At 29.7% G+C, this 23739-nt stretch overlaps 3 protein-coding genes across 3 annotated transcripts; 1 reads left to right on the top strand and 2 right to left on the bottom strand.

Moving 5' to 3' along the window:
* Window positions 1-2439: 2439 nt before the first annotated feature.
* Window positions 2440-5132, bottom strand: LOC137827651 (uncharacterized). The gene is made up of 6 exons (XM_068633868.1): window positions 4721-5132; window positions 4380-4535; window positions 3483-3563; window positions 3256-3381; window positions 3017-3103; window positions 2440-2758 (listed from the first exon to the last, which is right to left on the bottom strand). The coding sequence occupies exons 1-6, from the start codon at window positions 4809-4811 to the stop codon at window positions 2682-2684; spliced, it is 618 nt and encodes a 205-aa protein (XP_068489969.1). The 5' UTR covers window positions 4812-5132; the 3' UTR covers window positions 2440-2681.
* Window positions 5133-5943: 811 nt separating this feature from the next.
* On the bottom strand, window positions 5944-9385 carry LOC137827650 (uncharacterized). Its single transcript, XM_068633867.1, has 2 exons — window positions 8558-9385; window positions 5944-7999 (listed from the first exon to the last, which is right to left on the bottom strand). The coding sequence occupies exons 1-2, from the start codon at window positions 8752-8754 to the stop codon at window positions 7717-7719; spliced, it is 480 nt and encodes a 159-aa protein (XP_068489968.1). The 5' UTR covers window positions 8755-9385; the 3' UTR covers window positions 5944-7716.
* Window positions 9386-19933: 10548 nt separating this feature from the next.
* On the top strand, window positions 19934-22544 carry LOC137828766 (protein IQ-DOMAIN 19-like). Its single transcript, XM_068635451.1, has 4 exons — window positions 19934-20709; window positions 20810-21034; window positions 21288-21968; window positions 22176-22544. Exons 1-4 carry the CDS (start codon window positions 20248-20250, stop codon window positions 22194-22196), a joined length of 1389 nt encoding a protein of 462 aa, XP_068491552.1. The 5' UTR covers window positions 19934-20247; the 3' UTR covers window positions 22197-22544.
* The last annotated feature ends 1195 nt before the right edge of the window (window positions 22545-23739 follow it).

Genomic DNA, 23739 nt, shown 5'->3' with positions numbered 1-23739 from the left:
TTATTTAAAAATGTCACTAAAAACTCTTAGCAAAATTTGTGTATGTGTAACTATTAATACGAAAAAGATGTTATTTAAAGTCATTAATAATATAGAAAATACCTTGCATTTAATAAAATATAAGTAAACTATGTTAATAACATTTTTTTTTATGATTTAATCATATTTTATTTAATGTTACTAAATACAACATGTCAAGTGCTAGGAGTGATCATTTTGCAAGAAACTATTTTGCAACAAGTTACATATACAGTGTGCAAAGGACAAAGAGCTAAAGACATAGATGATGTGGGTGAGTGAAGGTCATTAATTAGTCCAACACATAGTGCGACATATAGTGTTTTAGTCTGCCCTAGGACCATTCCCAAAATGTTCACATCATGTCCATAGAATTCTTCAAAATTAGACCCTTATTTGGATTCATTCCCTTAATCCTGCATTTCACAAAATGCTTAATGTGTCATCGTGCATAATAGGAGGATCTATAATATAGGAAAATTCTTGTTCACATAAAATGATTTATTGAAAGTTAAAATACTCATCATTTTCAAAGTCGTGGATTCGACAATCCTCTGTAGGGATACCCTACAAATACACATACTGACAGATCATCAAAATTAACCTTTTGTATTGTGTGCATGGCTTAGGCAACCTAAAGTTCTGATACAAGAATAGGTGGGTGCCCTAGCCATAGCCACACACACCCTAGAAATTTGATGGCCAAATTTGCTTGTAAGACAAGAGTTTAAGTTCTGTTTATAATTGACCTAGGTTTCCTCTACAATTCCCCATTCTCACGAGGGGTATAAACCAGTAAGATAAATGATTCCATTTTCAACATAGTAATTGTTTAAAACCTTAAACTTAGTACACCACTTTCACTACTCATGAGTTTAACCTTTTGAGCTAACAAAAATATATCGAATACCATAAAAAATCATTCAAGATGGTAAAATAGATAGAAAGCACCACTATAAGAACATAAATGATAAGCACCCCACAGATAAAAATGTATGAATTCAAAAGGGTTGATAGTTTTATTATGATTGGAATTAGAAAAAAAATGTCTTGTTTGCTTAGCTGTGAAGAAGATATGAAGCAAGTTCATGCTTATCATTCTGAACAGTATGAATACCAGGTTGATTGCAATGACACCCCATACGTTGGGCCACAGGGTGAAAGAATCGATTCCACTTGCTTTATGTGTCAGCATATGTGTGACTAAGAAACAATAGTAGACCCCCTTAACCAATTCTCACCCATACCACTGTCTGAAATACCATACACAAATTATTGGAAATTAGATTTGGCACATATCACGTTTTTGACAAAGTTTTTGTTCCTTCATTTACTGCAATGACCTTTTTTTCCATGGAAGACTCCAACTAAACAAGCTGCAATAACCTTCTCAACTTAGGTTCATATCAGTGTCCATGGCAACCAAAAGTTTGTTCTCTAGCTCACCAGTAATTTTCAATGGACGATACATATGCATTCTGTGTACATAATATATATTTACACACTTTACCATATAGGATTTAACAATTGACTTCAATGGTTCATTTATTTAATGTATACATATACATTGATTAGTTTAATTTAAGGTTTCACATCATACATGAGTAACGCCAATCCAGATACAAATTGAGATCATCAAACTCATTGATTGCTCTTGTATTCAATTCTTCGAAGGGTTATCTTCCACCTTGAGTGTAGTTTGTATATTTAAAACGCAGCAAACCAGTAATGAATATACTATGCTGAACAAAAGAAAGAGATTAAGTTTCATGTTTTGTTGTGTTTATATACAAACCTACGTACGCGTGTATCAGTTAATTACATTAGGTGTACGTAAATCTTATGATGAGCATATTTAACCAAATACTAAAGTGAGGTGCTTTAAGAAATTGGGTCAAGTGAGGCACACCATTTATACAGTAAGCACTGAGGTCAAGGTCATGCTAGCCATACTTTTGCCCAAATGTTTTATTGTGGAATCTGCCAAACTTTTCCTGCACGCCTGCTTTTTATCTTTAGGCTCCCCATAAAGGGAAAAACAAATATTTTTGGACCACTTTCTTTAATTTTCCCACGTTGGGGTCCCTTTAAACAGTACTACATCCCAAAATAATAAAAGTAAGGAGAAAGAGAAAGCTCTCAACAAGTAACTTTACTCTTATATTCACTCAGATTTACCAATTTTTTTCTCAATATATATTTTTTTTCCTTTAATATTACTAACACTTCTTATATATTACAACATTCTTACTATACGAGAGAAGTTGCTAAAATTCTAAAATTTGAAAACATGAACACAAGTAATTTTGTTCATGTTGGAGAGTCTAAATTTCATTTTATAACTCAAATTTATATAAGATTTAGATTTAAAGTTCCTTTTTCTTGTGTATTAACCTGAGGTTGTGTTAGATAGACTAGAGATAAGGGCACAAATGACCTCACAGATCTGTTATATCTATTTTATATATAATTTGTAGAGAGACAATGAAATACCACGAATAGGAAAAGTTGCAGGTGTGAACTTATAATCTCTCTCTTTCCGAAATAATGTTCAACTGTACCACGATGGAACTCTCTGCTGCCCTATATTTGTGACTTGGAACACCCACTTCTCACTAAAAAGGCATATATGATGAGATATTGCAAGAACAATGTGTCCAATTTCACTGCAACTGTACATTGGCTACGAATATAATCAGTAGCAGTAGCCAAGGGGAGCTTCCTCGTAGAATTAAGCTATCTGAGAATAAAACAATGTATACTAAATAACTAATCATGTGCTTAATGATAAGAGATAACTTAGAAATAATGTATAATCATGAAGCATCCTTCAGTTTCCATGAGATTGAAAAATGTTAGGAAAGAAAAATATAAGCAAGGTACAAAGATAGGCCAAGTCATTTAATTTGTATTTGTTTATATTTTGGGTGAGTGAAAAGAAAAGCAAAACCCAAATGCAGACCTAATCATACAGTTTTGACTTCACACACATTCTTACCATTCTCATTCAATGGTGGTGGTGGTGGAGCTGTGGATGAGTTCGTCATTGATATCCCAAGGTTGGAGCAATCCAAACCAAAAGCACCTTGAAGACAAATTTAAATTAATCTCAAGTTATTTTTGACGAATTTGGGAACAATGGAATTACAGATAAGTTTTTTCTGTCTAAAGCAGATTAAACATAGGACTTAATTCAAACAAAATGATTTAACTCTAACTGAGGTTTTATTTTCTTACATTCTCTGAAGCAAGGTAAAGCAGTGGCATTGAGAATATTGTAATAGCCAGCATCACAGATGCAATTATAAGAGAAAAATGATGTCTTGTTGCACGAGCCACCTCCACAATCAATCCAATGGCAAGCTACATAAACAAATTACCAAAATGTTACAACATCTTTACAACCACCCACCAGGGAAAAAAAGCTGAAACGTTTGCTGCAAATGATTATATTAGTCAATTACCATCAAATATTGATTCATTAGCTTTTCTTTCTTTCTGTTGAGCAGGAGCAGGGGCATTGGAGCAAGAGTGGTTCAGAGTACCTACATCGGGGATCATGCAAATCTTTCAGCGTCTGGTGATATACAATAAAATATCAGTAGTCATCAAGAAAAGGTGAGAATTGTTCTGAACAATCACAATTCAATTCTTAATCCGTGTGGAGGTTTTCATTAACTCACAATACTTTTCTTTTACTGATGAATTAAACTGTTTCACTTAACACTTTCTGAAGTTAAAACTTTATACTTGAAACAATCAACCAAATGCATAACATGGCAGGTTTAGGCAATATGTACTGATCCCACAATTGAAATAATTATTTCAATATCTAGTGTTTAATTGTTGTTTAAGTACGTGTTGTTGTGCCCATAAAAAAGAGTATGTGTTGTTGTTCTGCATTTTGAACTTAATTATTTGTGTTAATCACCTCTTAATGCAAATGAAATGTTGAACATATCATCACTTAATAGTATTTGTACTCCAGATTACAACATTACGTTGAAACTACAATGTTAGTAACTTCAGATTTATTATCTCTAAATTTAAGCAATGCTTGTGTCATAACACTATATATGTAATTTCACTATATTGTAGCGTACCAAATAGTTTCACCAAATAAAAAAAAATAGTCACAAAAAAACAAACGAACAACATTGTGTTAATATATCATATTAGTTTTATATACTTTTATTTGTAGAGAAAGAAAGAATAAACATAAAAGAGAAAAAAAAATTCAAATGACTGTGTTTTATTATCTATTCATATTAATTAAGAGTGTATTTATAGAGTAAATGAAAAAACAAAATAAAAGTTACAATTATAACTGAAAAATTGATATGAGAAAATATTTATCTTACAGTTAGGAACTACGCAGGGAAGAAACTTGAAGCCGTCATCATGAGAAGAAAGTGTTTGCCTCCAACCTGGATCGCAATCGCATTCAAACAATAAAGTGCCATTGTTAGAAGGCTTGCAAGCTCCCTTTCCACATTCCACTTCTTTGCACACATCCTCTGAACTCACCTCACATTGCAAACAGAACAGCAAGTCAAAACCAAATTCTCAACTCCAATTGAAAAAAAAAACATAACTTGAGAAGACCCAAAGGAATTAAAGTGATGGAACTTCAAGCCAGTGGCAAAAGCAACAAGTCCAGAACCCCAATAAAAGAAAATAAAAGAGGGTCACGTTGACAAACCAGATAATGGAGACATCAGAGGAGATAGGAAATCACTTGTGGTCGAAAGAGATTGCAGAAGAACAAAAAGAATGACAGTTGAGAACCCCATCTTTAACTATGACTAACTATCACGTTCTGCTCTCTCTCAAACTACAACAGCTGTTTTGTTTGTGAGTGTTTGCTCAAGATTCTTATGAATTGGTATCAGTTTTTTTACTGTATCTCTCATCTGCAAATAAGCGGCGGAAGTGGTGACCCTGGCATTAGAGTATTAATCTTGAACCAGTGCCCACGTGGTTGTCGAGTTCTGAAGAATTTATAAAGTCTTGGTCTCTCTCCTCCTACGTCCCAACTAACTTCTCTAGCTTAATTTTCCCAAAATTCTTATCACGAAGAGAGAGGGTCAAAATAGCAGTAACAATAGCTATCTAACAATTGGATACATGTATCCCACCTTTAACTGTTTCTACCTAGTAATTTGCAAACAAAGTCAATAGTCTTTGACTGTATTTAGTGCAATAATCTCATGTTTGATTCTAAACTGAAAAAAAAAATTACTTATTTGACAAAATAGAAATACGTGAAAAGGAAAAATAAATTATGTAATTTGATAACAAATAAGGAAAAACAAAAAAAAAACTGGATAAAAGATATCATACTATATTCTATTATTTTTTTAAAATATTTCTTCTCTTTTACTTTTTTTAGCCATTCCTATTTTAGACTAGTTCTCTTCCTTTCATTTTTCTCTTTCCAAATATAAATTCTCCTACTATGTGCTTTGATAGGTTTATTTTTTTTCAAAATGACATAATTCCATTTGTTATTTTTTAAAATAAACAAGAGAAATTATTCTAGAATTGAACAATTGAACAAGTTATATATGTGAAGTAAAATTTCATATGTGAAGTAAGATTTCAGTAAAATTTGACATAACTTGAATACAACTTCAGTTTAATATGAAAAATACCATTTGTGTAATTTTAAAATAATTTTTTCATCCATTTTAAAAATTATATCATTTATGAAAAAAAAATGATCCTACCAATTTATTCCACAATTTACATGATGAGTGTATTTTTGAAGATGTGATTTCAAGCTGGCATTGACAATACACATTGATTTGCGGGCCAATAAGGAAAAGAAGTACATTCCTCATCAATATTGGCCTTTGAATTTAATGAGGGTTGCAGTCATAACCAGCCGCGGCTAATGATCTGTTAGTTATAGTACATATGATTAGATAATAATTAATGATAACAAAATGATAAAAGTTTAAAAGTTTAATGGGAGTTTGTACTGTTGTTGAATAATTGAAATGCGCATCAGAAAGTGATACATTCAGTAGTTTAATTAATCAAATTCAAATAGGTTGATATATGCAGAACGTAAGAGCCAGAAGTAGAATTTTGTGGTGGTTGTGTAGAAGTTGTTGGCATGTGGTGTTGTGTGTATTTTGTAGTTTGTATTTAGAAAGCCCTTTTTCCTTGTTCAAGAAATCTACCCACAGCACCACGCCAAATATTGTTTTCTCCTTTCCCTTTCACTAATTAATTTTGTTCACAATTGATGAATACAAATTTGCAAATTAAAGAACTAACGTCAACGTTGTGTACCCAATCTTCAGAAGAGAGAGACTATTATACGCTTTCTTTTGTTGTTATGCAAATCATAATAATTAGTGATTGGATTAGCTGCCAAACCCCTAATTAACTAAATCTAGGAGATTCTTTTTTTATTAACTTCTGTTAAAACACACTGGAGAGTCAAAATTATGTTAAGCAATAGTCTAATTATGGTTTTTTTTATCAATGTATTATTAGTAAATGAAATTTATTTTGCATTCTTCTAATTTCAAAATGAACAAAGGTTTGGCATGTAAAAATTGTAATACAATTGCACGCGCTTAAGATTTTCGTGTAGCGTTTTTATAGGATTTGTGTATAGTAGTAATTGATAAAATAACATCTATTAGTATAAAAATTAGTTGTTTATTATTTTATCTTAATATTTTTAATAATACCAAAGATAATGTTTCTATTTTTGTTTTCAAATGTTTTCTTAAAAAATACAAGAGATAATAATGATTAAAACTTGTTAACATCTTAATGATAATAATAATAATAATAATAATAAGTATACTATTATACAAGACTGAAAGATTCGCCAAATCAGTGTTTCATTTCTATCAGTTAAATATGAATTAAGAAAATTCACATACTAAAATAGCAGTCATGTAAAATTTAAAATAACAATCAATAATGTAAACGTCTTTTTAGAGATTAAAATAACAAGTAAATTATTTACTAATTAATGAATAAAAAATTATTTAAAGAAATATGTTTTTTATATACTATATTAATATTTTTTGTTAAAAGAAAACACTGGGAAATTTATTTTTCAGAAAATATTAGTTTTAATTTCTTTAAATAGCTAAGTTTATCTATAATATATATATATATATATATATATATATATGTATATGTAACAATAATAGTAAATAAAGAGAATTTTTCGTATTGGTTTAACTGCTACTTTCTTAAACTTTTATTCAAACAGATTATTTTTTTAAACAAAAGAAGAGTTAAATGAAAAAGCTAGATGTTTCAAAAAAAATAATTAACTAATAAAATATATATTGATATTAAATTATAGCATATTTAAATAAGATATTAGGATTGAAATGGTAATATATCAAGTTCAAGAGAATTTGTGAATGCCATGTTTTAATATCTATATTTTAATTTAAATTTATTAAAACCCGAGGTTAATTTTACAAAATTAACATAAAATTTGGTTAAAATGTCATTTTTTTTTTATAAATTGCCTTATATATATATATTTATGTAACCAAATAGTTTGATTACAAGAAAGGATAAAGAAATATCCTATGGAATGAATAATAAGAAAGTTATTGAAATAGTTACTCTGATGTCTTTTGTAGTTTGTATAAGGCATGACTCTTACCAAACCAAATTAAGTGTTGAGGCTTATAGGAACTGTATTATATGAAATCAGAGTTGGACTGCAGTTCGACAATAAGGACAGTGGGGATGGGTTGCAAGCCAGGGAAGAAGACATGCAGAATGATACTTGTGGGAGCATGAAAGGTTCATAACATGTTGCTCTTCCCCCAAATCTTCAAGACAAACAGCACACACTTTTCTCTCTTCCTTAACCTTGTTTCCACGCAATAACCATGAACTCTCTAATAACTTCCGACCTAATCCTCCATCTTTCTTCTGGTTACTGCTTTCCCTCACTTTTCCTCCTTTTTTTCTTGGATTCTCTTCTGACCTGCAATATCATGCACGTATTAGGCAACTGGGGTACTTAATTATTCTTCCTCACTCACTCTTACTGTCACATAAGTTATAAATAAAAATGCTTTTTTATTAATCAGGAACCAAATCTGATGTAATAAACTGTTTCAGCTAGTAACCCAAGGTTGAAATTAGCCTTGTGACCTATTCAATCATAGGGAGTTTTCTCTTGGGGTAAAAAACATGTCTTGGATTGTAAAATTGATCAAACTTGATCTTCACAAGTCTAGGATTCTCCTGAGTTTCGTAGTGTATCACGTGGGTGCATCTAAATATTAATATTCCATTCAGACAGCATAGCATGTCTTTAGACCAGAAGGAATCACTAAATCTAGTTGTCAGTCAGATAGAGTTTGATTGCAAGGAAGCACATCGAATCTAACAAATAAAATCATGTGAATCTCCGAATCATTGGAAGAGGAAAAAGAAAATTCCTTAATTAGGGAAGTGGCAAAAAATGAAAAAGTATTAAGAAATGCAGAAAGTGTAGGAGGTGGGAAAATATGTACGATATATATATATATATATATACCTGTATGAGGAAAAGAAGTGTCCAAGCTTCTGGTGAAGCCTCTGCCTGGCCTTGAGGGCAGTTTCATCTAAGACAGTGGGAGTCCAAGGTGGGTGGAGTGATTCCTTTAGGTAATAGTTGTGTCGATTTTCATGTCTATGGTGGCTCTCTGTTCTCTTTCTTGCAAGCAAACCAACTCCAGGTAACCTACCAGCCATGAACCAACCCTCTTTACCTGCTCATTCTTATCTCAATTTATGGCTACAAGACCCTCAAATAATGCATCCAAGTTTCTTATGCTTACTTGGGTGTGACAGGTGAGGAAGAGTGAGTTTGTTGTTACCTCTTGGTAAATATGAAAAGTTAAGGGGCCCAATTCTCATCACTCTGCAGCCCTTTCTAATGATTTCAATTTATGTGCCATACATGTGCATTACATGACACCTGTGTAAGTGTATGGCTCTTGGAGGGCATGACAGTGTCGTCTTCTGTGAACTGGCAAATTGTTACATGTTCTTTGGTGCACACCAATTTTACTGGATTCATTTCATCCAGATTCTTTCCATTGGACTTTTAGCAGTTTTTTCCGTAAAGAACACTCTTTTCAATATTATATCCCCAATACCTCATTTCCCCCCCTTATTTCTCCCAATACCACTCTTTTGTACCACCGTGACCCAATTCTCACCTTCATTTTCTAGTTGTGGAAAAAAATTGTTGTTAGGATTTGGTTTCTGAAGAACCGAATTCTAAAAAGTATTTTTTTTCCGATAATGATAACTGGAGCGAAAAAAAAGTTGTGTTTGGAGGATAACTGAAATTTGATTTGTTAAAAATATAATTTTGACTTTGAGTATGAATGTTACTCCGAAATTAGTTATACAATAATGTTCTTAGAAATTGATTACCGAAGGGATAATTTCGGACGATTTTCAATTTTTATTTCTTATTTTTAGTGTTGTAGTAAAAGTGATGTGGGGTTTTTGGTGACGGATAATTTCTTTTTTCTTTTTTTTCTAGCATTGAAGTAGAGTAGGACGAATGGATGTGGTTAATGATAATAATTTAGATATGTATTTTTTTTTAAAAAACTTCATTCAGAATGAACTCTTGGGTGGATGCATTGTCTAGAATTATAAAATTGTTAATTTGTTATATTTTTAAAAATTAAAGTTATCATTATTATTTGGTTAAAAATGAAAAGGAATTAATAAATAAAAAAATATCATTAATATTGGATGAATTAAAAAATAAATGTATTAGTTGTAAAAAATAGAAGAAAGAAACTTAAAATATAATTATTGAAGAAAGAAATGTGTTTTTACGAAATAAAAATAAAAATAATACATTAAAAATATTTAGTTTAAAATTTATTTATTTTTAATAATGAAGAAAATAAAAAATTTAAAACTATTAATGTTATTATTGAAAAAAAAAAATATTATTGATGACACTAAATTAACATAGACTATTTGAAGTAGAAGTTGTTTACTAATAATTTCCATTTTTGTAAACAACAACTTTACTGATGACATGAGAATATATTAGTCTATCTAATTATGACTAGTTCTAGTTCCACAATGGCAACAACGTCTCTTACATGATAATTGTGTTGTTATGATTATAGTTCACTACAAGAAAATTATTAAATATAAATTAATTTTAGAAACCAAAATTAATTATTTAAATTCTAAATTTTGTAGCAAAAATTTTGGTAGCTAATTAGATACCAATTTAGAAATTATTTATCAATAATAGAAACTAATTTAGAAACCAATAACTTTTTTAGTTTTTAAAATGGTCTCTAATTTAGCCACTATACCAACTAATTATTTTTTGTCTCTAAAATTGGTTTCTATTAACGATTTTCTTGTAGTGGTTGTGGTTGGTTATTCAATTCAAATTGTGGGGGTGTTGTATTCATTTGGAATGCATTGGAAGAACTTCCTATTTCATTGTACAAGTATGTTGGATGCATATATTGCATGTAATCATTAGCAAAATATGTAGGTGTTGTAAAAAAATAATGATTTTGCATTGGATTCCTTTATAAGAAACGATAATTATGTTTGAACCTATAGGATCCTGTAGACCCCTTTGTGTTAAGTTAATTCCTTTCACTTAATATTTTTATTTATGAATTGAATGGAAAAAACTTCATGACCTTTGTACTTCTAAGAACTCCAAATTGTGTCTCAAAAAGATCCCTTAATGAATTTTTGTACAGGTAGTCATACATAGTGCCTGCTTTTAGGTATAAATGAGGTCGAATCGTAGGGGACCGGTTAATTCCTTTCACTTAATATTTTATTTATGAATTGAATGGAAAAAAATATCGTGACCCAATCGTAAAAAAAAACATTTAATTAATTATCTTTATTAAAAATATCCCAACAATTTTATTTAATTTTTACTATTACTTATTTTGATATCTTTTTAACAAACAAAAAATATCAATATTATAATTTATTATAATTTTTTCATCAAATTTAAATTTTATTATAAAAATATATTTAAAAATTTATTATAATTTATTCTCCTTAATTCAAATTTACTATAAAAAAAACAAACTAATGTTACAATTTTATATTTATTTTACCCATAATATTTACTTATCAAAATACTTATAAAATATTTTATTTCATTCTCTATTGATACTATCCTTTATAAATTTTTATATTTTTAATTTTCAAATTTCAAATTTCCTCCTATTTTAATTTTATAAATATTTAAATTTACTACAATTTTATAAATATTTAAAATTTATTCTTCCTAATTTTAATTAAATTTTCAAAACATTTTTTACTTAAAAAAAAGTTTTATAAAAATATTTTATTTGTTCCTAAATTTATTTTATATTTTTTTTTCATTCACTCCATAAAAAAAAATAAAAAAATATAAAACAACATCTCCAAATTTAATTCCTACATAATTAATTTCGGATAAGGCCAAAATCAAAAACTAAAAATCAAAATTATATTTTTTTAAAATCAGATTTTGATCTTCGAAAAACCAAAATCTCAAAAACCGTCTCAAAATTTAACCCATTATTAACCAATTTCTAAGAACACTCAGGAAAAGTCGAAATTATATTCTTGACAAATCGAATTTCAATCATCCTCAGAACGACTTTTTTCCGTTCATGTTATTTATCATCGAAAAAAACTTTAGAATTCAGTTCTCTAGAAACCAAATTCTCTCACAATGGCACAAAAGAGTGTTATTGGAAAAATAAAAGGAAAAAGATGCTATTGGGATATAATGTTGAAAAGAGTGTCATTTAGAAAAAAAAAATCGTTTTTTTTTTGTGTGTTTGCAAATGAAACACGTGGTTCCCTGTGACATCCTTAAAACGGACACACACATTCTTATGGAACTGAAGTTGTATTATAGCTTGATTGGGGAAACTCACTCGGGACATGTACTATTCAACACAAAATTTACTTGCAACCTATAGAGACCCTCAAAACATTTTCATTTCACATTCCCTAAAAATAATATAATAATATTTTACATTAAAAATAAAATAAATATAATTAAAATATTAGTTTAATGAATTGTTAGGTGTGTATTTTTTTGTGAAGAGTGTCATGTATTATCATCCAAACACTAAGTATCCTTTATACCATTTATTCTATTTGAATACACTACGGGGTTTCTTCGCAACTGGTATGAATTTGGATAAATAAATAAATATTTTGTATTTTTATAATAAATTTGAATTGAGGAGAATAAATTATAATAAATTTGTAACTATTTTTATAATAAAATTTAAATTGGATGAAAAAATTACAATAAATTATAATATTTGTACCGAAATTAAATCTTGATTTTTTTTTGTTAAAAGGATATTAAAATAAGTAATAGCAAAAATTAAATAAATTGTTGGGGTATTTTATAAAAAAATATTAATTGAATGATTTAAAATATTATAAATAAAAGTTAAGTTATGTATATAATGATAAAAAAAATTAAGTGAATAAGTGTATCATTGGGTTTAAAAAAATGTATAAATTATAATTAAAATAAAAGATTATATAAATAAAGAATGAGTTAAGTATAAATATATATATTATAAAGTATAATAAAAAATATTATGTAATAATATTTCATTATAAATATATATAAGAAAATATAAAGAGAAATAAAATATGTTGTAACAACTAATTAAAATATAATTTATATATTTTACGAAGTTTTAGATACCAAAATAAATAAATAAAATTGATATCCAAATTATGATCTAATCATACTATCATATTCATAGTTTTATTCCAATAGTTTTACATTATTAATGTATGTATTGTTTAATTTTAATTTTGTAAAATTCAAAAGATAATTGGTATTCTCTATCATTCGTTAATATAATTTTAATAGTTTGTTTATCCTGTAAAACTTAATGGAAATAAAAATAATTAAATGTAAATTGATTATTCTAATGGGTCTTTGTATGTATCTTGTTTGACAGGTCAAGATCTCAAGTGGTCTAGAATCTACGATGTCATTCGATTATGGAGGATGGGACCTTTCCTTTGAAGTTTGAAGTGAGACTTAGAAAACCATTTTGTAAAAACTGAACAAAAGCTATTTTTGGTAAAATCAGCGGCATTCCATAAATCCACACGCATCATGCAGTGCTAATGGATAATTGAATTTCTTAAAAATCGGTTAAATTCATAATCATAAGAATAGAAAATGACTAAGATAATGGTAAGTAAGAAGATGAAAAAGAAGGAAGAATTTTTATTTTTTATTTACATTATTTAATAAATATATACAAGTATACATAGACTTTCTTCCTCTAAATTAAAGTTAATTAGTTAGAGATCCACTAATTATGTGATTTTATCATTATTAAATTAATTGTATATAGTGTAATCGTATAATATCATATACTATATTGCATATAATAATTATATATAATTAAATAATTTTTTTTAATGTCTTTAAACAAAATAGTCTCTCAAAAATAAGTTAAGCTGTCCTTCTTATTAAAAAAATTGTTAAGGCTGTCCTTCTTGATTAAAAAAATTGTTTTCTACGAATATGAAACCAACTATTAGTTTTGATTAATTTACTTACTGTTTTCTAAATGTTGTATATTTCGTTTACTATATATATATATAAAAGTGTTTTTGATATTGTGGATTAAATTTATGAAATAAAAGAAATCTATGTTTGGTTATTTTAGTTTTTACTTAACAAGTTGAAAAAGTTTATAAATAAAATTTGAAAGACGGAATACTCACCCAATTCTATCATTCATTTTAATATTTATATTTTCTATATATAAGTGATTGGAAGATCTTTTATAAATGGATGTTTTCTTCAATCTTCATTAATAATTTAGTGCTAAGTATTTGAAGATTCACCCTCGATTTTCAAAGAGTACCATCATTTTTACTTTGGAGAGCATTATTTCTTCCCACGAAAAAATGAATGTTATTCACTGGTAGGTTTAGATGTAAAGCGACGTTACAAAACTGCGTGAGAGATTGTTCTGGAATTAACAGTTTTGACTTTAAATACGAAAAAGAGAGGGGGAACTGTAAGATAATGGTTTCTGGTGTTGATTTCAACCACATTTGGATTTGTTTGAATATTTGATATGGAAAAATTCTTTACAAATTGGCACTTCCAATTGCCAAGTGACTGTGAATGATATAGTCATTTGTTAGGAAGGAGTAAAATATCTGATATTCCAACACCTACCTATCTGCAATTCGTGGTGGAGAATAGCTCGAAATTGTTGTTGATGAAGAGTGAGTGGTCTCTGACATAAATTACATGAAAATGATTGAGAAACCTACACTACATATAGGCCACCAATGTAATTGTGCAGAACAGAACTGTTAGATTGTGACAGCTACTGAGACATGAAGAAAATGAAACATGGACTCCCATTTCCCTGGTCCATTAAGGTTTCCACAATGTGGTCAGATATTGCTGGGCTTTAATCCACTCTTATCTGCACTTCTGCAGTTTTTTTCTTTTCAAACTTATGTCTAAGGTTAGGATAAGACTACTGTGGGGAGGAATACAACAAGAAATTATTAATTCATGGTTTAAAATAACTTTGCCTTTAACAATGTTTTATGTGACATGTCAATAACTCTATGTGATCATTGTTTGTGAAAAAAGAGTTAACGTGTTGGTTGCACACTGGAGCTCTATCATCCTTTTAATACCATTCTTTTAATACAGACCATTACACCAAATTTTTTACTTTAATAGAATTGTTGAAAAATCCTACATATTTTGTCTTGATTATTTGAATGTATATATATTATGAATATAATTTATAGCTTCATATTCTTTGAACTCTATTTATAGTTTTATCATAACTAAGATATACAACTTAGGAAGTTCAGATACTCCTTTTGAATGATGTGTCCGTGTGTGACACACGTATTAGATACCGACACTCATAAGACATTCGTAGGACACGTATCAATGAAATGTTCGATTAAAAAAATATTTGTTAGATTTATGACAATTCTAACACGGGTCTAACACAATTTTAAAAAGAATAAATACATTAATTTTCTAAAAATTCAAACTTATTGTATAAATTTTTATTATGATAATAAAAATAAGAAACAAATCTTTTGAACCAGTAATGGAAAAACATATCTCTACTAAAAAAACTGAAACATACTTAGTGCATTTAAAACTTTATTGTCAATTTATATATTTCATAATTATATTAGATTTGTATATTTAGAAATTATATGCATCTTCGTGTCCGTATTTGTATAGTATACAACGTGTTCTCCAAATTAGAAAATATTAACTCGCAAATGGATTGAATTCCATATATTAACATCTCACATCTTTTTATTGCTTGGAGCCTAGAACATAATTATGGTTTCTTTGGGTACACTTTTCTAAATTTTTGTCTAAAACTTTGTTGTCAGATAGTGAAGTTAGGTTATAGGTTTAAGTTTGTGTTTGATAGTTGTTGCACGGATACCAAACATAGATTCACATGTTCCACGGAGAAGCAAAAGGAGTGATGATGGATTGAAATACTCAACTCTAACCTAATCACACCCCTAATTAATCCGTTTTTTTGTCTTTTTTTTTGGTTCTTTATCCTCCTTCCTTTGGCAAACTTTGTCAATGAAGCACTTTGCTTGATAGTTTCCTCATTATGTAAAGCATAACAAGTGAAGCATGTGCTTGCAGCTGTACAAGGACCATACATATAAAAAAGTTTAAAGAATCAAAGAATCTTATCTCCGATTAAACATCTTTTGCATGCATTGGTAGTGAAATATCTTTGAAATCCATGTGAAGAGCATTACAACCATTAATATAATCTCTTTAATGTTTCCCCCCATAATTTTGTACTCTAAGACTCCTTTTTTATTTTGTGTTGAGAAATCCTAGGCATACATTCAAAAGTTAAAACACCAAAAGTTTACTTTTCTATTATCGTTTAGGTTTGTGTTAGAATTTAACTTCATTTCTTACCCCTTAATTCTATACCCTCTAATGAGTTCAGCTGTAATAAGTTTTTTTTATCATTTATTCTTCATTTAATTAAAATAAGTTGTTTATGATGTATGAGAAGATTTATAAATTGTTATTTTTTTCTTCTTTTATCAACAGACTACTTGAGTATATGTGAACACTTGTAATCATCTTTTTTATTGAATGATAATCTACAAAAGTAATTCTTTGTATAAATTTGTATTCATCAGATTTGCTTTTAGTGTGAACCATCTCTTCTGACAATATATATATATATATATATATATAACATTTTCTTTTCCATTTTTTATCTCGTCTTTATTCACCAAAATTTTATATTTACTTTGATAATTTCTTTCATTGTTAACATTTAACATGCAATAAGAACTTAAATGTTCTCTGAGGGTTGTGTGAGAGAGAAAAAGATGTGAGAGAAAAAAAAAACTTGAAAAGTTAGAGAGAGAGAGAAATCATAAAAAAAACATCTAAAAGAAATATGGTATTTACCATTTGTTACCTTTATCATTATTTTTTTTTCTCTCGCATATACGAATTATATAGATGAAGACTTTGTAAGATTATATTGAAAAATTGTAATATTCAAACTCAATTATCTAAATACCTCATAGTCATACAATTCAAAAGACACAATGACAAAATGGAAAAGAAAGGAAAAATACTTTATCATCCAAACAACTTTATATGTTGATATTTTCATCAATATGGTGACTCTTAAAACTGTTAGGGAGCTTACATCAATCGAATAAAGTTTCAAGTGAGTGATAGTACAAAGATCATGCATATTTTAAATCCAAAAAGAGGGTTTGAAATTGTTAAAATCAAAGATAACGATTTTCTCAAAAATTTAGTTTACTCATTGAATTTTAAAGGTGGTCACTTCTATAATGTTGTTTGGAGAAGAATTTAGTGACTACTATGTGGTGGAGAAAAATCATCTTGTTTTGTGAGAGGTTTGAATTAAAAATATTTTTTTCATAAGATAATAATGATTCCTCCAAAAATAACGTGATATAGTTAATGAATGTTTAACAAGGAACTAAACACATGCTTTTAGTAAGAAGGAGAATATGGAAGATAACTATAACCTAGTAACACCCACCAAAGTTAAAGTCCAACAACGAAAAAGTCAATGGTGCTGAGAAAAAAAATTGAAAAACATAACAATAGGGGTAAATGTTTTGCTTATAGAAAAAAATCGTAGTATTTTTTTTTCCAATCCTAGAGTTTATGACCAACTTGGACACACAAAGATATCTAGTAAAAACAAACAAAATTAGTAAGGACATATTGTTGATGTTTTTTAACAATTTGTTGCAAGTACTCAACAAGAAAGATAATAAAAGTTTGATTGGTTTATAAACCATGCACAAATCACATGACTCAAAATGCTATCATCTTAAAAGCTCTACACAAACATACATGTTTAAAGTCGCTATAATTAATGGAGAACATGTGACACTAAAAAGAAAAATACAGAGTTGTGTTTTTTGAGACTTCCTTGAGTACAAAATACATGTCAAATATTCTATTTGTACATGACTCATGAGTGTATTAAGTTAGACAAATGATAGAGAAAAATTATTCTTTAATTTTTTTTAAAAATAAAGTGTAAAATATTTGATCTATTTAAAAGTGAATTAATGACCTACTAAATGAAAGATAAAAGTTTTCCAGTTAAATAAACGAAAAAAATGAGCATACTTTTGCAAGTATGGCAAACAAATCACATTTGTGACGGAAGAGATTTGGTCACTCAAATTATTCCACTCTAATACATAAGAGCTTAGGTAAAATTATTTGAAATAGTTTCAAAATTACTAAAAGTACTAACGCTTGTGAAGTGTGTGAATATGGAAATGGAGTACATTACCCTTTTCCACGTGTAGCAACCTGGAGACTGTATTCCCCATGTGGAGAAATCAAGGCAGAAGATAACTAAAAGCTAGAGACACTCCTACATGCCCCCACCTAGAGGATCTTCTCATCATAGATCATATTAATTAAATTTTAGATATTGATGTTCTAGACGTGTCTTTACATGTTTCATGTCAAATTCCATAATTTACATATTTTCCTTCTTCAGATAATGCAAGAACTTTCCAAGAAAATACATCATTGATGTCATATGATCAAGTGCCTCCCTATGGTTTTGGGTTGGATTCATTGAATCATCCTTTAATTAATATTTTAACCATAACAAGACAACCTTCTTCAAAAAACCTTATCACCAATCAAAATATTGTGTTCTGTTTTTGTCTCCTCTGTCATCTTATAACTTAATTCATAATTATTAGTATGATGTTTGATCAAGTTGAGTGCCCTAGGATCATATATTCGCTGGAATTACTGATAGTATTCCGTACTTTTTACCTTGCTTTGTTTCAGCTAGACTCATCTGCATATAACAAATACTCTGTATTAGATGTTACAACAAAGTACATCTACTGGGCTGGTTTTGGAATTAGAATAGGAAATTTACTTTTTCTGATTTCATCTATATCTTTTGATTTAAATATATTCATAAATGGCTATCACAATTTACAAGGATTATGCAGCTATAGGTGAATTTGTTTGGTTATAACATCCACTAAAACGCTGATTAAGAAATCAAGCAGAGAACTGGTGAAGGGAATGAACCAAATCCCAAGATGGTGTTTCCCTTAACAGAACACCAAGTCAAATGAGGAGCATATAAACATGCCATGTGATTGCCAACTCGTTGTATGCTAATGAAAAGATATCATTTAAACAATGCAAATCATCTGTCTATGATGGCTAAGATGGGCCCTATCCCTATTAATTTCATATTCATGTACATGAACCACTGCTTTACATCCATGCTAATTCACCTTTGGTTAGAATGCATTATTTGCGTGCAGTTTATCAAATCTTAATCATAGTTTTATTCATTCACCTACTTCCATATATGCCATTAGCCAAGTAAATAAAATGATGCGGATAATGCTTCCTCTTTGTACAATTCAGCATGAAAATCACAATTTCTTACATCAATTTCTCAATATGAAAAACCACCCTTTATAAGCTATTAGGCTATACTTCATTTTCAACAGATTTTTGACAGGTGAATCAAACACTTTACTGCATTCAGTCACCACCTAAGCCAACCAATTCAGTTGCCTAATAAAGGTTGTTGTCAGTGGCCCTCTGACTCATATGAGTATACTCCCCCATGCACAGTCCCAAAGTGAAAAATAATTTGATTTGACTACTTAAAAATGTAACTGTGCGTGTTTAAGTTCATTTATGAAGTTTTGCAAGTTCTTTAAACAATCTTGCAGGGAACCACTAGGGGATTCTGCTCGACATTGTAGCATAGAAGTTCTTGAACCCATGTAGTAGTAGCCTTTGCTTATAGGAAATGTAAAAGTTATGACTTCTCTCAAGGGCTTGGTATCAGGACAAAAAATTGGGTAGGGTCAACCGGGAAAACAAACAAACAAACTTACTTTTTTGTAGAAGAAAAAAAAGGTTAACAAAAACAAACACTAGAACAATAAATAACCCTATGTCTTAGCTAAACGGGGTGGACACGTGCACATCTTCAGGACCCCTACTCAATCATTTATCAGTGGATCATGCAAGGTCTTTTAACTTTCTTTAGTTCACGACCCCTGTAATGGACCCTCAATTGAACACTCTCCTACCCAAATATGAGTATTTTACACGGATGCTGCATGTTCTTGATCTACTATCACATGGTTTCTGATCTATCCCATTCCACATTAACTGACATAGTAGATTACTAAAACACCCTTATGGCCACTGATGAGGAATAACTACCTATAGGGATAGCACGGGAAAGGAAAATTCTTTTTCACTTTAGACTTTGGAGGGCAAGGAATCTTATTATCTTAATCAGTAACAGTTACATAATGCTCTAGAGTGTGGCTTATGAAGGGGGCTTCCTCTTGGCTTTTTTTTTCACACAGCCAGGCCTTACCTGTTGCATGGCATAGAGACCCCCAAAAATATATTCTCAAATTGGTGGTTAGTATTTAGTACGGAAAAGATGTGATGAGACAGTGAGTTTAAGCTGTCAAATAGCGTTATCTATTTTTAATAAGGGGACCATGATGTTGAAAGCAACTTAACAAATGTAGATATGAAGAGATCTACAGATCGTTTTTGTTACTTTCTTTAAGTGTTGTTGCTACTTGCTAGTATCATATCAGCTTACCAGGTGTTTGAAAGAGATGGGGAAGACAGGAAAATGGCTTAGAAACTTGTTGACAGGTAAGAAAGACAAGGAAAAGGAGAAGGAAAAATCTACATCTAACCTGATTTCTTCTTCAAATGGAACAGAAAACTCAGCCACTCCAACTTCCACAACCCCAAAGGAGAAAAAGAGATGGAGTTTCAGAAGATCATCAGCCACTTCCACAGCCACACCAATAGCAACTTCCAAGGAATTGAATTTTGTAGAACCAAATGCCACTGCTTCACAGACAGTGCAAGCTGACAATGATAATCAGAATGAGCAAAGGAAGCATACCATGGCTGTGGCTGCTGCCACTGCAGCAGCAGCTGATGCTGCGGTGGCAGCTGCTCAGGCTGTAGCTGTTGTGATCCGTTTGACTTCTGCTTCCAATGCAACATCTAAAAGCTTTGAAGAGGCTGCTGCCATTAAAATCCAATCAGTCTTTCGGTCTCACTTGGTATTTCACTTTTATGGAAGCTAGTTTTGTCTTTCATTCAATCGTTGATATTTGAGTGTGTGGTTGTGTGATATGATATGTATCATTGTTTATATGACAGGCAAGGAAAGCATTGTGCGCTCTAAGAGGACTAGTGAAGTTGCAGGCACTGGTAAGGGGTCACTTGGTGAGAAAACAAGCCAAAGCAACACTGAGATGCATGCAGGCTTTGGTGACGGCACAAGCTAGAGCTCGTATTCAGAGGATCCGAATGGGTTCAGAAGGAATTCCTAATCAACAACAAAGAAAAGCCACACATGATGATTTGTTCATGCATATATATAATGTTAGTATCATAACTGCTCTCAGTTATCTTTTGACAGTAATATGATAGTTCAAATTGAAATTTCAAGCGTTTATGGGATATATAATGTACATGATGATGTGAAATTCTTCGATTATTTGCGGTATCTTTTCAGCATGATAACGAAATTTTGCACGGAAAGAAAGTACAAAAATTTAATTTTTGAAATATATGCTAAAGCAGTCTAGGAAATGTGTGTATCATTGATATGAAGTATGGGTTTTTGTACATATAGGAAATGGAGAGAGGCTTGGAAGACAACATCAAGATTGTTGAGATGGATGTTGGTGAAAATAAAAATAACTCCAGAAGCAGCAGTGTGTATCATCATGAGCATCAAGAACAACATGACCACAGATTTTCCACACATTATTCAACAAATGGTTCCTACTCGAAGGAAGAAAACTACAAGGTGTCACCAGCTCCATCAGCATTGACAGAGTTGAGCCCAAGAGAATGCAGTGGCCATTTTGAGGACTGTTTCAGCACAGCCCAAAGCAGCCCTCAGTTCCACTCTGCTGTGTCAAGAACAGAAAATTCAAAGCACCCTTTTTCTTTCCCTAGGCCAGCTTATGCAGAATCTATCTGCTATGACTACCCTCTGTTCCCAAATTACATGGCCAACACTGAATCATCAAGGGCCAAAGTCAGATCACATAGTGCACCGAAACAAAGACCAGATTCATTTGAGAAGCAACCAAGCCGGCGAAGAGCTTCAGTTGAGGGAAGAAATGTCCCAAGGCCAATGAGGATGCAAAGGTCATCTTCACATGTGGGTGTTACTGCTCAAAACTATCAATATCCTTGGTCAATCAAGCTTGATAGATCCGCAGTTTCACTCAAAGGCAGCGAGTGTGGCTCTACAAGTACAGTACTTACTACAACTAATTATTGCAGATCTCTTGTTGCATTTGACGTGAGTACTTTCCATTCTCATACTCATCTCATACCACTTTTTTTTATCATACACTTGAATACTAGAGTAGAGATAAACAAGAACAATTAAGAGCAACCATGTTTGCTGTTTAATAATATACATGCTTATATGTCTGTATATTCTTAATATCAGTTTGTAACATTGTTGTGTCTGACCATGTTTTTTCGTTGCTTGCTTTGACTGCAGCCACGTGGAGATAGTTACTGAAGACAGTTTGCAAGAACCTTGTCTTAAATCAAATAAAGACAGTTTGCAAGATGACCAAGTCTAAACTTAAGAGTTTCAGTTTCCTGAGTTTTTCTTCTTTTAGATTTCAAAACAAAATAATAACTTGCTTTTACAACAGAGTTGTTGTGAGAGAGTTGTTGATTTCCAATGGTTATAGAGTTTCTTCTTCTATTCATTCTTTGTCATGTTTGTTGATTAATTTGTAATAAAACATTGTAACTATTCCTGACCTGTATAAATTTACCTACTCAGATTACTACAGATAAAAAAAATATATAGAAAGAATATCACAACAATAGATATTAGTTGGCTTTTTTATTTACCAAACTCACTCATACTTAATTATTATATTGAAGCTAGTAATTTTTTTATTATGCTGATATTTTTCATTCTATGTAAGTTAAGGGTTTTTACTTATTTATATAGGAGTATATTTTTGTCAAATTTATTTATTAGTCAACAATAGTCCAAATTTGTGATCAATGTCAACAGAATTATTTTAACTATATTTTTTATAAAGATATTTTTGTTATCGTTTTCGACTCAATATCTACTTTCTTTCTGGATTGATGTAATTTTTTGTCCAAAGCCACTTAGAAAAAAAAAATGTTTGTTGAGAAAACATTTGATCAATTTTGACTAAAATCGTTTTGGTCACTATCACTTGAGGAAATTCTTTTAACCAACATTACAAAAAAAAAGTTAACCAAAATGTTGACTAACTATGTCAAAAAATTTACAAATTTGACTAAAAAATAACAACAAAATGCGATTAAATAATGTCAATCATTAAGTATCACTACAATAAAATCATGAAATAAAAATCAATTTTTAGAGACCAAAATAATTAGTTGCAATAGTGAGACCAAAATAATTAGTTGCAATAGTAACTAAATTAGAGACCATTTTAAAAATTAAATAAAAAATTGGTTTTTAAATTAGTTTCTATTATTGTTAAATAGTTTCTAAATTGGTATGTAATTAGCAAACAAGGTTTTAACTACCAATTATTTAGTTTCTAAATTTGGTTTCTAAAACCTTGGTTGTGAATTAGATACTAATTTAGAAACTATTTAACAAACTAATTTAGAAACCAACAAATTTTGTAGTTTCTAAAATGATTTTTAATTTAGTTACTATTGCAACTAATTATTTTTGCTCTCTAAAAGTTGGTTTCTATTTCATGATTTTTTTTGTAGTGTATGTTTAATATTGAAATAAAAAATTTATTTTGTGGTAATTGAAATATTTATCTAATAAAAAATTTAGATTCAATAAATTTAAAATGCTTTATTCAAATAAAAATGAAAACAATTAAAATTTAGAATAATTGAATTTCTTTAAAAAAAAATTGTATCCGAATGATAAGAAAAATAAGTATATCTATTTTAAATGCAAATAAGATATAAATGTCATACGAAGTCAATATAAAATTTGACTTGGTCATTCTAATAAAAAAAGTCAAGTGCATTAAAGTTTGATAAATTATAAAAGTAGTATTATAGAACAAATTTTTTCATAA

This window comes from Phaseolus vulgaris, chromosome 7, assembly GCF_000499845.2.
Source record: "Phaseolus vulgaris cultivar G19833 chromosome 7, P. vulgaris v2.0, whole genome shotgun sequence".
Lineage (NCBI taxonomy): Eukaryota > Viridiplantae > Streptophyta > Magnoliopsida > Fabales > Fabaceae > Phaseolus > Phaseolus vulgaris.
The sequence above is the reverse complement of the archived record's forward strand: the minus strand, read 5'-3'. Positions and strand labels throughout refer to the sequence as shown.

Coding starts and splice junctions, on each gene's coding strand:
- LOC137828766 (XM_068635451.1), top strand. CDS start 20,248: ATGGGGAAGACAGGAAAATGGCTTAGAAACTTGTTGACAGGTAAGAAA. Junction 21,035..21,287: donor TGTTCATGCATATATATAAT/GTTAGTATCATA, acceptor TTGTACATATAG/GAAATGGAGAGAGGCTTGGA. Junction 21,969..22,175: donor GATCTCTTGTTGCATTTGAC/GTGAGTACTTTC, acceptor CTTTGACTGCAG/CCACGTGGAGATAGTTACTG.
- LOC137827650 (XM_068633867.1), bottom strand. CDS start 8,754: ATGGCTGGTAGGTTACCTGGAGTTGGTTTGCTTGCAAGAAAGAGAACA. Junction 8,000..8,557: donor CACTTCTTTTCCTCATACAG/GTATATATATAT, acceptor ATGATATTGCAG/GTCAGAAGAGAATCCAAGAA.
- LOC137827651 (XM_068633868.1), bottom strand. CDS start 4,811: ATGGGGTTCTCAACTGTCATTCTTTTTGTTCTTCTGCAATCTCTTTCG. Junction 3,564..4,379: donor TCCCTGCGTAGTTCCTAACT/GTAAGATAAATA, acceptor TCCCCGATGTAG/GTACTCTGAACCACTCTTGC. Junction 2,759..3,016: donor ACCACCATTGAATGAGAATG/GTAAGAATGTGT, acceptor TTTTATTCTCAG/ATAGCTTAATTCTACGAGGA.